Source organism: Panthera uncia, chromosome D2 (assembly GCF_023721935.1).
Source record: "Panthera uncia isolate 11264 chromosome D2, Puncia_PCG_1.0, whole genome shotgun sequence".
NCBI lineage: Eukaryota > Metazoa > Chordata > Mammalia > Carnivora > Felidae > Panthera > Panthera uncia.
In genome coordinates this window covers 68,892,198-68,905,719 of record NC_064818.1, presented here as the reverse complement: position 1 = coordinate 68,905,719, position 13,522 = coordinate 68,892,198, and the positions used below count along the sequence as shown (strand labels likewise).

At 53.8% G+C, this 13,522-nt stretch overlaps 1 protein-coding gene across 1 annotated transcript in view; it reads right to left on the bottom strand.

Annotated features, from left to right (window-relative positions):
* The window catches only part of VWA2 (von Willebrand factor A domain containing 2), a 46,432-nt gene that overhangs the window by 7,132 nt on the left and 25,778 nt on the right, over positions 1 to 13,522 (bottom strand). Inside the window, exons 6-10 of the mRNA XM_049645832.1 lie at positions 11,039 to 11,233; positions 6,627 to 6,760; positions 5,892 to 6,024; positions 3,472 to 3,527; positions 597 to 704 (exon numbers count right to left, since the gene is read on the bottom strand). Of these exons, the coding sequence (XP_049501789.1) occupies positions 597 to 704; positions 3,472 to 3,527; positions 5,892 to 6,024; positions 6,627 to 6,760; positions 11,039 to 11,233 (626 nt within the window). The remainder of the gene's footprint in view (positions 1 to 596; positions 705 to 3,471; positions 3,528 to 5,891; positions 6,025 to 6,626; positions 6,761 to 11,038; positions 11,234 to 13,522) is intronic.

Genomic DNA, 13,522 nt, shown 5'->3' with positions numbered 1-13,522 from the left:
TAATAATATATTATATATAATAAATATATATTATCAATATATTATAATATATAATATATATTTTTATATATAATAAATATATATATATATTTTTTTACAGTTTTTGTTTAATAAGCTCCTACTGTGTGTCAAGCCTTGTTACAAGGCACTTTCCATCTACCTCATTTAAAATGCCCAGCAACCCTGCAGGGTAAAGCCTACTATAATTTTCATCTCATATCAGGGGTTAGGCCCTTTGCTCCTGTTCCTATGAGAGGGGAGAAGAGAATGCCCAGAGCCAGGACTGAGAGTCGGACTGGAGTCAGCCTGCACCTGAACTCAGCAATGCTCAAAGAGCAAGCAGTGGCCGTTCTAAAGATAATACGCCAGGAGCCGCTGTCCTACCCAGGGTATCACCACCTGAGTTATTTATTCGTGAAGCACTCAGAGGCTGTATCACACGAAACAACAGATCGGCGGTGTGCCTGCAAAGTAGGTGGCTCTACAACTCAAGGGCCAGTTTCTACCTAGTAGCTAGCGGGGTGGGAGGTTGGTAGGGGGAGCCCAGGTTCCACGGCTCCCCAGCGGTCAGTCTCAGAAGTCCCGTGCATACGTACCGCAGTTAGCCTCCCCTCCGAAGGCTGGTGGGCAGAGGCAGCGGTACCTGTCCAGTCCTTCTGGAACACACGTGCCTCCATTCTGGCAGGGCTGCGAGTCACAGGCGCCTATCGGAGAGAGGCCCATTAAGAGCCTAGCACGTCAGCTCAGAGGCTTGAAGGGGTTTGGCCAGAGGTGTGAATCCGGCAGACCACCCTGCACCCCACCAGGGCCCAGCTCCCTTCTTCCCTTGGGACCACTAGGAAACTAGCCACGAAGTCTGTGGCAAAGAGGGGACAGAAAGCGAGTGAGGCACGTAAAGCAGGGGCCGGGTGGCCGATGTCAAGGGCACTCAGTGATGGGCTCCCTAAGGCCCTGTGTGAATTACAGGCTCAACGGACCCTGGACTGTTAGGGACTGAATTGTCTTCCTCCAAATTCATATGTGCAAGTCCCAGCCCTCGGGTCCTTAGGATGTGACTGTATTTGGAAAGGGCCTTTAAAGAGGAAATTAAGGCCAAATGAGGTCATAGGGTGGGCCCTAATCCAGTCTGGCGCGTACAAGGAGGAAGAGACACCAGCCTCGCGCAGAGGGAGGCCACGTGAGGACAATGAGGAGACAGCCATCTGCAAACGGAGCAGAGAGACCCCAGAAGAAACAGAACCTGCCGCCCCCTTCATCTTGGACTCCCAGTCTCCAGAACCACGAGCAAGTGCATTTCTGTTGCTTCAGGCATCCGGTCTGTGATATTTGTTCATGGCAGCCTTAGCCGACTGCACAACATGGCTTCACAGCCCCCGCCTGCCGAGGAGACCTGGAGGAGCTCCCGGGGGCTGCAGTGATTAACTGGTGTTGGATCGGAGCTCGGCGAGGATGGAAATCTCAGTAGCATCATGGCAGCCACGCGGGTGTCCGTTAAGACTCAGGCGGCACCGTGGCGTGCCATTTCCTGAAGTTCTACGTGGCTGTTCTTAACGGCCTCTCCGGGCTGCCACTGCAAGATGGTGAGCCTTTGGTGCCTGGGGCCCATGAATGTGGCCTCCTCCACCTGCATGGGCGCCTTAATTAGCCCCTCCACAGAGTTATTGTGACGATCACGCAAACTAATCCACGCAAAGTCTTGGCACAAAGCCTGGCGTGAAGCCAACACTCCATAACATGTTAACACAGCATTGGCTCTGGGAGGTGAGGTCCAAATTAGGGGCAGTGTCTCTTCCAAAGGGGCTACTTTATACAGGAAACCACAGCCCGTGACAAAATGGGGCCCGCTCTGAAGTGTCCTACCTATGATACCCTATGGTCAATATCTGAGCTCCTTTCAATTCCCTTATCAATCACTGTAAAATGCAGATGATACCACATGACCTCCCTCCCAGAGTTAGAACAGACAAGATCTTTATGAATTCACGTTATCATGATATGCAAAGGACTTACTAAGCAGCTGAGTGTGGTTACCACGGGAATTGGTGATTTCTGTCCTTTCTACATAAAAATGTAGAAAATGTGGTGGTCACATCACTATAATTAAAGCGTATGCTTATTGGAGGTAGAATTTTTGAGGCTAACTCTGGGCACCCAGGCCTGCTATTCTGCCAGCCTGTGTATCATGGGAACAACTGGGGGCGTATGAACATGGGGCCTTTAATGGAGCAGCTACTATGTGCCAGGTAATGTGTTAAGCACCACGCATGCATGATCTCGCTTCACGGACACTGCCCGATGAGGTAGGTTTTGTCAAGGTCCCCTCATTTCAGATGGGGAAACTGAAGCTCAATGACCAGAGGTCACATGCAGTTCAGAGAGCTGGAAAGGGGTAGAGCTGGGACTCAAACCCGGGTCACTCTTTTTCCAAAGCTTTAGGCTCAAACTTCAATTTCCTTTTTTTTTTGGGGGGGGGGGTGCAGAAAGACAGCGAGCACGTGCGTGTGCGCGAGCATGCGTGAGCAGGGGACAGGCAAAGAGAGAGGGGGACAGAGAATCCCAAGCAGGACTCGACGCGAGACTTGATCTCAAGAACCATGAGATCGTGACCTGAGCCGAAATCAAGACTGAGCTTAACCGACTGAGCCACCCAGGCACCCCTCAAACCTTAATGTCCGAGGGAAAAGCCACCCTACTTTCAGTTTCTTCTGTGTTTCACAAGTACGCAACTGGGGAACTTTAAAACAGGATGTCAAGGGGGTCGCCAAACTCGGGGCAGAAAGTGCAGCTGGCTCAGCTTCCAGGAGACAGGCTCCTTGCCTCAGTCGGGAGTAGCAAACCCATAAATGACTGATGCCAACACATGAGTGCAACTTCTATGCTCCCGGGTCAGTGAGGTGCGCCAGACCCCCGGAGAAGGAGCAGGAAGGCCCACTGGGGAGCCAGGCTGAACGATGCCTAATGGTATTAGTGAGTCCGCCTGTTTGCTTTGGGGCCTTGTGGCTGACGAAGCACTTCCGTGGGCATTTATCTACTGAATCTTCACTAGGAACCCGTTTATGATACCCCCTATCACACAGAGCAGGGAGATGGGGATTCCAGACGTGGGACAACCCGTTTTATAGAGGAGGAAACTGAGGCTTAAGTGTCCAGCCTGGAGTTTGGTGCTGGACGTGAGCTTCCCTTTCTGCAAAGCCGGCGCTCAAGGCACGCCCTTCTCTGCCTCTTGTCCTGCAAGGGGCACGGGTTAAGGAAGGTAACTCCAAAGTCTTCATTCTTAGTGAAAAAACGCCACTGAGCAAAGGGGGAATGAGTCCAGCATGAGCATTCGCCCCCACCTCTGCAATGCCGGTCGCCCTGCCTGGAAGCTGGTTCCAACCCCACCCTCTGCCCCAGGCGTGCAAACATATCTTTAGACGCCAGCCTAGTCCCAGGGCCCAGAATGAGCTAGAAAATCCAAGACGCAGACTGTACCTGGGCAGGTTGTCCTGTAGCAGGTGGCAGGGTGGGTTAGGACCACTCTCTTCCAGCTGTCACCCAAGGGAACAAATGGCAGAGAGCAAAAGTTTAACACGAAAGCAGAAACCTGGAAGGCAATTTGAACCGCTAAAAGCCGGAATGAGATTCCAATGCAGATACGGGTCAAGAAAGACGTCTTTCTGTCTTGATTCTACCCCAACTTTTATCTGTATGTGGATAGGATAGGGAAAGTTCCAAGCTACCCGGAAACAGTTTTTAAAAAATGTAAGTTGGCGATCATGTCAGAATGTGGAAATAGCTATGCTCAGAACTCTGAACTATCGGCAGAGCTTTCTATTACGGGTTACTTTCTGGGGCCAGCACAATGCAGCGCTGGAGGGGAGGGCGAGGAAACAGTGGGAATTGGGCAACTGGATTCTGGCCGTGTGATGCCCCCAGGCCTCCCACCACAGGGGCAGGCTAATTGGGCTCACCTCTAGGGCAGAGCCTTCCCTGGAGCAAAACACCCACTTGGGATTAAAGCCAAGTCAATTACAAACTCAAGGAGTTGCTGAAATCAAGTTTGCCAAGCTGCCAGCTCACTAAAGAGAAATCTTCTCCCTGTCCACATGTACTCCTAGTGACTTCCTGAGACCACAAATCCTAGCCCAGAAAGTTCTGCGGACTCCTCCCAGCCTGAACTGGGAATCCCATGTCGTTGGAGCAGAGACTGGCCACAGGGCTTTGCCTGGATCTGCACATCGCTCACGGCTCCTTCCTGAGCTCCCTCCGGCCTGGACTCTATGCAAGGCCTTTCCTGCCCACTCTGCCAACGCTGCCCCAACCACCACCTCCCCACGCCCACCCGTCCTTTCGTTCCTTTTCTCTGTAGCACTAATCGCTACCTATCAGTTTATTTTATGCATTCGTTTTATTTACTATTGCCTCCTGCCACTGGAGTATCAGCTCGTGAGGGCAGACTGGTTTCTGAGACACTCAGGCTGATTCCCCAGGACCTGGGACAGTGCTAGGCACAGAGGAGGCCCTCAGGGTTTCTTGAATCGGGGAATTGGCGAAGAGCTTACTACACCGGCAGACAATTCTAAAAGCCTCCAGGATTAGTGCACTTCACAGATCAACTCGATGCCGACTCTCCACAACCCTATGGGGTGGGTATTATTATCATCCCCCGTTCACATGTAGGAAAAGGGAGGGGGAGGTTCCGAGCTCACCAGTGGTCACTTGGGAATTAACAGCTCAGCAGCCTGACTCCAGGATCTGAGCACAAAGCCACGGCGTGTCCTCTACCCACCAGCTTCTCCTGGGGCTCCCAGCTCTGAATGCCTCTGTGTGGCATCACCGGGTTCCCGTTTCTTTCAAGACTGATCCAGCAGCCCCTTCTCCATGACATCCCAGGGAGGACAGGCCCCGTCCGGGCACCTGAGACACCTGACGGTGGTCACTGTCCAATGCCTCCTCTGGACCACGAGCTACCTGGAGGTGGCGGCCATGCCTCTCTCCGCACTGCACCCCGCTCGGTTCAGAGTGAGCTCTCAGAACGAGTCCAGTGGGGAAACAAAGAACTGCCTTCTTTCACTCGAAAGCTCGGGTTCTGAAGAGGGCCTCTAGTGGCCTCTGCCAAGGCATGAGGCCCTCTTTTCTCTGACCCACGTGCAGGCCACGGCCCTTCCCTGCCAAGACGGTCTTTAGACTCGCCCCCAGCCCAGCGTGATGGCTCACGGCTTCGCAGCCGGTCCATTTCATTGCTGGGTGTCTTCTGAGCTCATCACTGAGGGGCAGGCCAAGGCCAAAGACGCAGCTGGTTCCAATATGACCCCTGGCTTTCCAGAGAAGGCAAGAGGACAGGATCACCAGCTGCCGACCAGATGCTGTACTGCAGGTAGTCTAGTCTAGGAATCTTCGAGAGAATGGCTGACCTCCAGGCAGCAGGTATTCTAGAACGCCTGAGCTCCAGTTCTGACGAACACTGCATCATCCCCCACGGCCTCCACAACTGGAATTTATCTAAGACCTTAAGCCTCCCGCCCCACTCGGCCCGTAAGGACAGAGACTGGTATTCAGAGGAATCAAATTACCAGACCGCCATCCGAAGTCCAGACCACTGCCCTAGAGGACTGGCTTTGGCTCCCTTATTAGCCTTCCAGAATGGCTGTGGCCCTGTCACCCTCATTCACCATGTGCGACTGGGCCGTGGGTCTACAAGATTCTGACGCTGTGTAGTTGTGACCTTTCCTGTGACCCCACAGCTCTGTCCCTGTCTCCCTCCCAGGTCCCCTCTGGTCCCTGTCACGCCCCGTGGCCAAGGCCCTTCCAAACAGCTGTTCTCCCCGGAGCACGTGCGCGGCCAGCTATGGGGGTCTCCGTCTCTACCCAGGCAGGCCCTCGGGCGCTGACCCCAGACCACGTGGACAAACCTGGAGAAGGGACAGAGTGCCACCAGCACGGCATCGGTCCCCCGCGATCCTCTCCAGCACAGGGCACTGCCCACAAGCTCCCTGACCGTCTCCAGCGTCTTGCGCTCACAGGGATGAGGCTGGACCTGGCAGTCTGTGTCCACAGGGCACAGTGACGGAGAAGACAGGGTTATCTCCCTCCCCCACCTGCGGTCCCACCACCCTCAGCCCTCCTACCTTCTGCCTCTTTCCCGGCCGAGCACGTCAGGGGAGGGGCCCTGCGCTACCTGCTGGCCGGGCAGCCAGTCTCTGAGCATCCCCCCGGCCCACAGCTCTCGCATCTTGTGCACGTGTGCGCCTTTTATTCTGGCTCCCGGGTGGAGCCTGATGATGACAACTAGCAATGCGGAGACCTCACCCCAGCTGAAGTGGCCCCGTGCTGACCGTGCCTGGGGAGCTCACTTGGCTCTTCCTCCTGAGGAGGGGACAGGCACAGGGGACCCCACCAGGTCCGGGGCCCACACCCAGGGCCCCTCTACCCCTCAGTGACAAGCTCGGGGTTCCGCGCTGAGAAACCACAGGGCTCGACGCAGGGAGGCAGCCCGAGCAGAGCACCCCAGAGCTGAAGCTGCGAGACCCCGCTCCTCTTGCCCTCCCCTCTCCCTGGGGAGCCTCCTGATCTCTTGCCTCGGGGAACCGTCCCCACCCTGCTTCTACCTGGGCGGGGCCACACCTTCTCAGCCTGGAAGGCCTTACCTGGAGAGGCGACGGTGCAGATGTCAGACTTGCTGAGGGTGCTTAAAAGGCCATTGGTGGCGTCCTCCACCTGCTCAGCCATCAGCACGTGCTGCTCCCTCGGCTCGCTGGCCAGCGTGTGCAGCTCCTCCCACCTGTCCCCCCGTCCCCAGCCCCCAGCAGAGAAGTTACGAGCAGCTGACTGCCCCACCCCCCTCCACCTTCCTGTCCACCCATCTCCTACACCAGGGGCTCCCTGTGGACAGCAGTACGACCACACTGCTCCAAAGGCCACGTAGCTGCAACCTCACCCACCGGGATGCAGGTTCTTTCTGTGGTTCACTTCTGGACCTTACCTGCATCCCCGGTGGGTGAGGTAAGGTCCAGAAGTGAACCGCAGAAAGGCCCCGAGGGCGTTCGAGCACGCGTGCCAGGATTCACAAACTTCTCCAAGGCAAGCCAAACCCGCGGAACCATCGGCTCTCATTTGAGACATGGTCTTAACAGACTTGGTTGTCTGGTGTTATCCCCCACAGCTAATGAGAAACATTTAACCAGAAAGGAAATGAGGGAAAGTGATTCTGGGTGATGGCAAGAGAAGAACGAGCAAGGGAAGCTAGCGGTAGAAAGAAAACACTGAAGGATGATAAACAGTGGACATAAGAACTCAAGGGTCAGCAATGTGAGGTTATGCAGAGGAAGGGGCCAGCACACGTCAGCAGCCAGGGGGCACTGCGGTTAGGGCCCAGCCCCAAAATGATATGTGGGATGAAGAAAGCATTAAATGATGTTGAGAAGCCTTTTTTTTCAATTTCTTTCTTTTTTTTTTTTTTTTACTCTTTATTTTTTGAGACAGAGAGACAGAGACAGAGAGAAAGACAGGGGAAGGGCAGAGACAGAGAGGGAGAAACAGAATCTGAAGCAGGCTCCAGGCTCTGAGCTGTCAGCACCGAATCCAATGCCGGGCTCGAACCCAGGAACCGTGAGACCGTGACCTGAGCCGAAGTCAGACGCTTAACTGACTGAGCCGCCCGGGCGCCCCGAGAAACCTTTTTAAGGAGACCGGGTAGTCAGGAATGTATTTAGAATCTTGCCCATCAAGAAATTCATCAAGACAGACCAAGGTCTGGCAGTATGACAACAACTTCATTTATCTCCCAAGTTCACTAGTATAAACCTCTCCATTCTCCTCTGGAGCCGTGTAAACTAGACATTCCGCCCAGTACCTCGGACAGCACCTGACACACACAAGGGGGCTTCCGAGTTGGGGCCTCAACAGTAGCATTCAGAGGGCAGCGAGGCCGGGTCCCTCCCTCCGCTCTCCCAGCCCAGCAGCAGATTTTCACAAAAGCCAGGGCCGAGAATCAGCAGAGAAGGGGCCCAGTGAATACTAAGAAGAGGAAGGAGTCGGAACCGGCATCAGCTTTTTCATCGCACTCAGAGCCTCACACTGCCCACGGCGGCGGTTCTCCAACGTCAGTGGACATCAGAATCACCGGGGGCCACGGAAAACCACCGGCCGAGGTGCCTCACCCCAGAGTTCTGGGTTCATCGGGGTGGGCCCGAATGTGTGCATTCCTCACAAGCTCTCACGTGATGCTGATACCGCTGGTCCAGGGAGCACACTTTGAGAACCACCGGTCGGTAGTGACCTGGCCTTTTACCAGCAGCGAGAGGAGGGGTCAGAAGGGCCTGGGAACCCACGGGCTTCCTCAGAGGGTTCCTATGGCTGCAGCCCAGGACATGCGGGGCAGAGCAATGTCTCCTCTCCTGACCAATGACCTCTTGATCCCTCTAAGTGAGGGGTGCTCAAAGTGCAGGTGTAGGCCCCCAAACTGTTTCACCCTCATCCAGAACCAGACGAGCATAGACACTGACAATAAACACCTAGAAGCTATTTTACAGGAACCTGACAGTGTCATTTTACGCCTGCTGGATCAAGTAATAAACTTTTGGGCTTCTATTCTGTCTTTGCTTTTTATTTCACTTTGCAAGTAATTCTTTTTTTTTTTTTTTTTTTTTTTTGGTCTTCCTCTGAAGTATCCATCCATGATGGATTCAACAGACTGGACCTCCACCACGGACAGTCTGAGAAGCACTGCTCCAGCTGGCAGCTGGAGAAGAAAGTCCCGGAACGGGCCACGTATCGCCACCACCTGGCAGGCAGCATCCTCATTGCCAAACCTTTGGGCAAGTGCGACATGCAAGGTACTGGATTCGGCACCGTGCGGGAGGAGGGTGGGCAGCGGGCCAGGAAGCAACACCCTTGTCTCCTCTCTCATGCGTGAGGACACAAAAAGAGCCCCCGGTGAGGCGGTGTGTGTTAAATACTCACTCACTGGCAATGACAACCACAACAGGATGCTGCTGGTGGCGGCCCGGCCCGGGATAGCCCCCCCCGCCCCCCAGTACTGCGCATGCTGGTCCTCGGTGGTCTTCCCTCGCTGCACCCACTCGCTAGGTGATCTTCAGGCTATAAATGCCGCCCTCGAGTTCAATCTCTGTCCGTCCTCTCTCCTGCGGCCCAGACTCCTACGTCCCGCCGCTGACTCAGCTTCTCTGCTCAGAGGTCCAATATGCACCCCAAACTTGATCTGAAAGAGGTCTCCGCTCCCCTTGCTCCTCCCCAGCCTTTCCCACCTCAGTAAGTAGCCCCGCCTTTCGCTCTGGGGCTCAGGCCAAAATCCTGGGTTGTCCCACGCGCAGCTCACCAGCCACTCCACTGCCCTGCCTTCAGAACTACCTGAGTCCAACCATCCCTTAGCGAGGTCCCAGCACTTTCCCGCTATAAGCCACCACGATCTCTCTCTCTCTCTCTCTCTCCCTCCCTCTCTCTCTCTCTTTCTCTCTCTGGTGAGCGCTCCAAAGTTCGCCTAACTAGATGCCCTGCCCTGCCCCACCCCTTCTCCTTGCACCTCAACCCCCCAGTCTCTTCTCTACCTGGCAGCCAGTGTGATCTTCTAAAACAGCTAGTCAACACGTGGCATTTCCCGGCTCAAAGCCACCAAACCTTCCCAAGCTACTCACAATACGCTCTGAAGGCTTTACTGTGACCCGCAGGTCTAGAGACCTGACTCCTACCTACCTCTTCTACCCCGTTTCTTGTAATTCACCCCTTGTTTGCTGGGTTCCACACACACCGCCAGGCTTTCTGTTCTATAGCACACTAAGCTGGCTCAGGCCCTCTGTGCTCGGCATCTGTCTTGCCTACTCTTTTCCCTGCTATTTGGAAGGCTTGTTTCCCTCAAGTTTCTGCTCAAAAATCAACTCCTAACAGACACCCCCCCCCCGATCTAAAACAGCTGGGTTCCCTGCGCCTCATCACTCTTGTTAACCTCCTACCACCTTCCTTTTCCTTCTCTGCGTTTTATTTCCACCCGAAATAGCATTACTTATTCATTCACTCACTTGTTTATTGCCTAGTGCCTCTCCTAGAACGGAAGCTCCGTGAAGGCAGGCGCTTTGTACCATCTCTGTATTCAGAGAACTTAGAATTCTAACACCTGTACTAAAACTAATAGAGGGGCTCCTGGGTGGCTCAGTCGGCTGAGTGTCCAACTCTTGATTTTGGCCCAAGTCACGGTCTCATAGTTCATGGGACCGAGCCCTGAGTCGGGCTCTGTGCTCAGGTGTGAAGCCTGCTTGGGATTCCCTGGCTCCCTCTGCCCCTCCCCCACTGACTTGTGCGTGCCTCTCTCACGCCCTCTCAAAATGAATACATACACTTAAAAAATAATAGAAAATGGGATTTCTGTGTACAGGCATGGTACCCAGACCAGAGAGTCCTTTCACTTACTACCCACAATAACGAGGGGCCCACAAGGGCACCCCCAATTTTAGGGTTGAGAGCAGGGAAGACCTGTGCTCCTCTCTTTTCCAGGAAAGCACATTCCAGTGTCTGAGGAGGGAGCGGCCCCTCAGAGACCCCCACTCTCCTGGCCTCAGGAGTGGGTCTGTGACTCAGGCTAAGGAGAACCCTTTCTTGGATTATTCCACTTGAAACCGGGAACATGAGTCTTCTCTCCCCAGGGTGGAGCTGGGCGCCACCTGCAGCCACAGTCCCGGGTTCCTTTGAGGACCAGGCTCAGAGAAGAGCAGAGGCGAGAGGAAAGAAAGAATCTTCATGGCGTTCAAGTCCCTGGCTCCTGCTCACCCCAAGGGACCCCTGACCCACCCAGTACAATCAGATGAGTCTGTGAATTTCCATTTCTGCCCGAGTCAACTGGGGTCAAGTTTCTGGCGCTTACAACCAAGGACTCAGACTCAGCTAAAGACAACGCACACTCCCAGACTTGGAGCTCCGCGCGTTCTGGCACCACATACAAAGCGAGGAGGAGAGCGAGCCTGGAAGGACCAGAGTGGTCTGGCCAAATCCCCTCTCTTACTGTGTCTCCACAGTCTCCAGGGTGACCCAGAGCGACCGAGGCTCTTACCTGGGAAACCGGACCCCGACGGCAAATACGGTGACACCTCTTTCCTTGAGCTGCTTGGCTGGCGCCGCCACGTGCCCTTGGGATCTCCCGTCAGTGACGACGATGAGGATCTGGGGCACAGAGGCATTTCTGCCCCCAGGGAACCCTTTGCGCAGAAGGTATTTCAGAGCGAGGCCTGTCTCTGTGCGCCCTCCTCTGGGTGCACACAGGAGGAGGAGACAAAGACGACAGTCAGTCAGTCAGTCATCCGCCTGCGTGAATTGGGAATGACGACCTGAAACAACGGGCTCCTCCGTGCTTAGTGACAGCCGCTTTCTCCCAGCAGTGGCTCAGAGTGACAAGTCCAGCATGGGACGTGCACCTTCTCACCATCCGAACCACAACGAAGAGTAGTAATTAACTCTTCCTGTGGACGGAAGTTTCACCCTGGACGTCTCTGCCGTATTATGCAATAATGTCATTCTTTGTGTAGGTTTTTGGACTCTTCCCGTACCCCTCTGCCTCCAGTGACAGCTCAGGGGCTGATGACCTTCACTGTCTGTGTGTCTAACACCCACCTCCCACCTCTCCCCATCTGTATCATTCTTTTCTTGTTACGGTTCAGCATCCCGTTGGGGTGGGCAAGCAGATAACTGAGCTTCGGAAAATCGTGTGACTCTCTAACCCTGAAGGACGGGTCTTTGATCCAAGGGTCTGATGATGGTAGGGTATGTGATCAGGCCTTCCTGGCTCACTTCCAGTCCAGGGTTAGGTGCCGGAAGGCTACTGTGGGACTGCTTCCAGATCGGGGGACGTTACGGTGGTCCCATCTCGTCACAGCCTAGTTACAGAGACTGTCTGCTGAGCTTGGAATCCCAGCACAGAATCTCTATTAAATCCTACAATAGGAGGCTCATGCAAGCGTCCTCAGAGGGAGGGCTGTCAGCCTTCAGAGTCAAACAGGCAGACAACGATTCCCTGTAATGGGTCTTAGGCCAAACCTTTCAGTGGGTGGCAACACATCGGACATGAGCCACAATGTCGAGCCTGATGGAATCACCACGGTTATTAACTGCACACACAGAGAAAGCCCTGTAGATTTGGGGGGGGGGGCACATTTATTCTTACGTTACAGTGTCAATTAAGGCAACCATGCCTGTCTCTCAGAGGGCCCTACAGTGACTCTTCTAAGGTGCAAACACCCAACTGGCAAGAGGCTCGGGCACTCTGTGTGTGTGTGCCCACGTATCTGCGTGGGCGAATGCGTACACGCTTCTTTAACTCGCCACTCAAAACAGTCACTTCTCATGCAAGCCTGACGTGGCCCTCCTGCCCAAGCATCTCTCCTGGTTTGCTCTCCTCCAAGCAGCTACTCAGAGATCCGGGCTCCTTTCCTTTTGTGCTCCCCTTCCTCTCTGTCCTCAAGGACCTCTCCACTCAGCAGAGAGGTGAGGGAAGAGCAAGGAGGAGTGTGCTTGGAAGGATTTATGGACCAGGCCCAGAATATTCTTCACTTTTACTGCTTTCTGTCCTAAGAGAGCTCTTGAAGGGCAGTTCTATGAGGCTCCATTAAGTTAACGAATGTCAACAAGAGTGCATAACTCCTAGAATTAAGACTCTTGGTCTTCCATAATCAGCATCTGCATCAATTAAAAAGCTACTGTTTTCAGCCCACTGGTGTTTCTTATGGGCACTCTAAGTGGAAGAAAATGAGAGTGAGACCAGGAAGCATAACATGATCCCATGCCCCAAGAACTGTCGGTCTAGCTGAAGAAACAGGACCTATAAGCAATAACAATTGCCAACGAAAGGATGACAATAGCAAGAGTTCTGAGGAGGGGTTCATCGTGGGGAGGAGCTGTCAGGGACAGGCTTCAGCAAGGCAAGCATCTGATGGGGTCTTGGTGAGTCAGTGGATTAGGAAAAGAAGAGACCACTCCAATCAGGGGAAGAAGTGTAAGCAAAGGCACTGGGGAACACCGCCAGCCATGTCCTGGGCTGGTGAGCAGAGCCTGGCTTGGGCAAGGGGCTTATCCAAAGGGAGCAGAACATCAATGAACACCGAGTGCCCCCCCCACTCTTCTCACACTGTGCTGGGTCACATATCAGATACTGAAGATAACCAAGAGGATTTTGATTTCTGAGAAGACTCCCACCTTTGCCAAAGCTCTTCCGTCTACAAAGAGCCATCCTCTAAGGCTCCTAGGAGGGCAAATGGCTTCCCATTCCTAAAGGATGATATTAATACAGAGTTTTCACTTCATGCCAATACTTCCCCTACCCGTTACTAAAAGTGATCCCTACAACGATGATAAAAGGTGCTAATATTATCCTCATTTATCAGATGGGGAAACTCCAGCCCAGAGAATAGTAATACTAACTGCTAAGATTTCCAGAGCACCTATCTGCCAAGCACCACTGTGTGTGTGTGTGTGTGTGTGTGTGTGTGTGTGTGTGTGTGTGTGTAAAGGTACTAAGCTCAAATAATTCTCACCACAGCTGAGA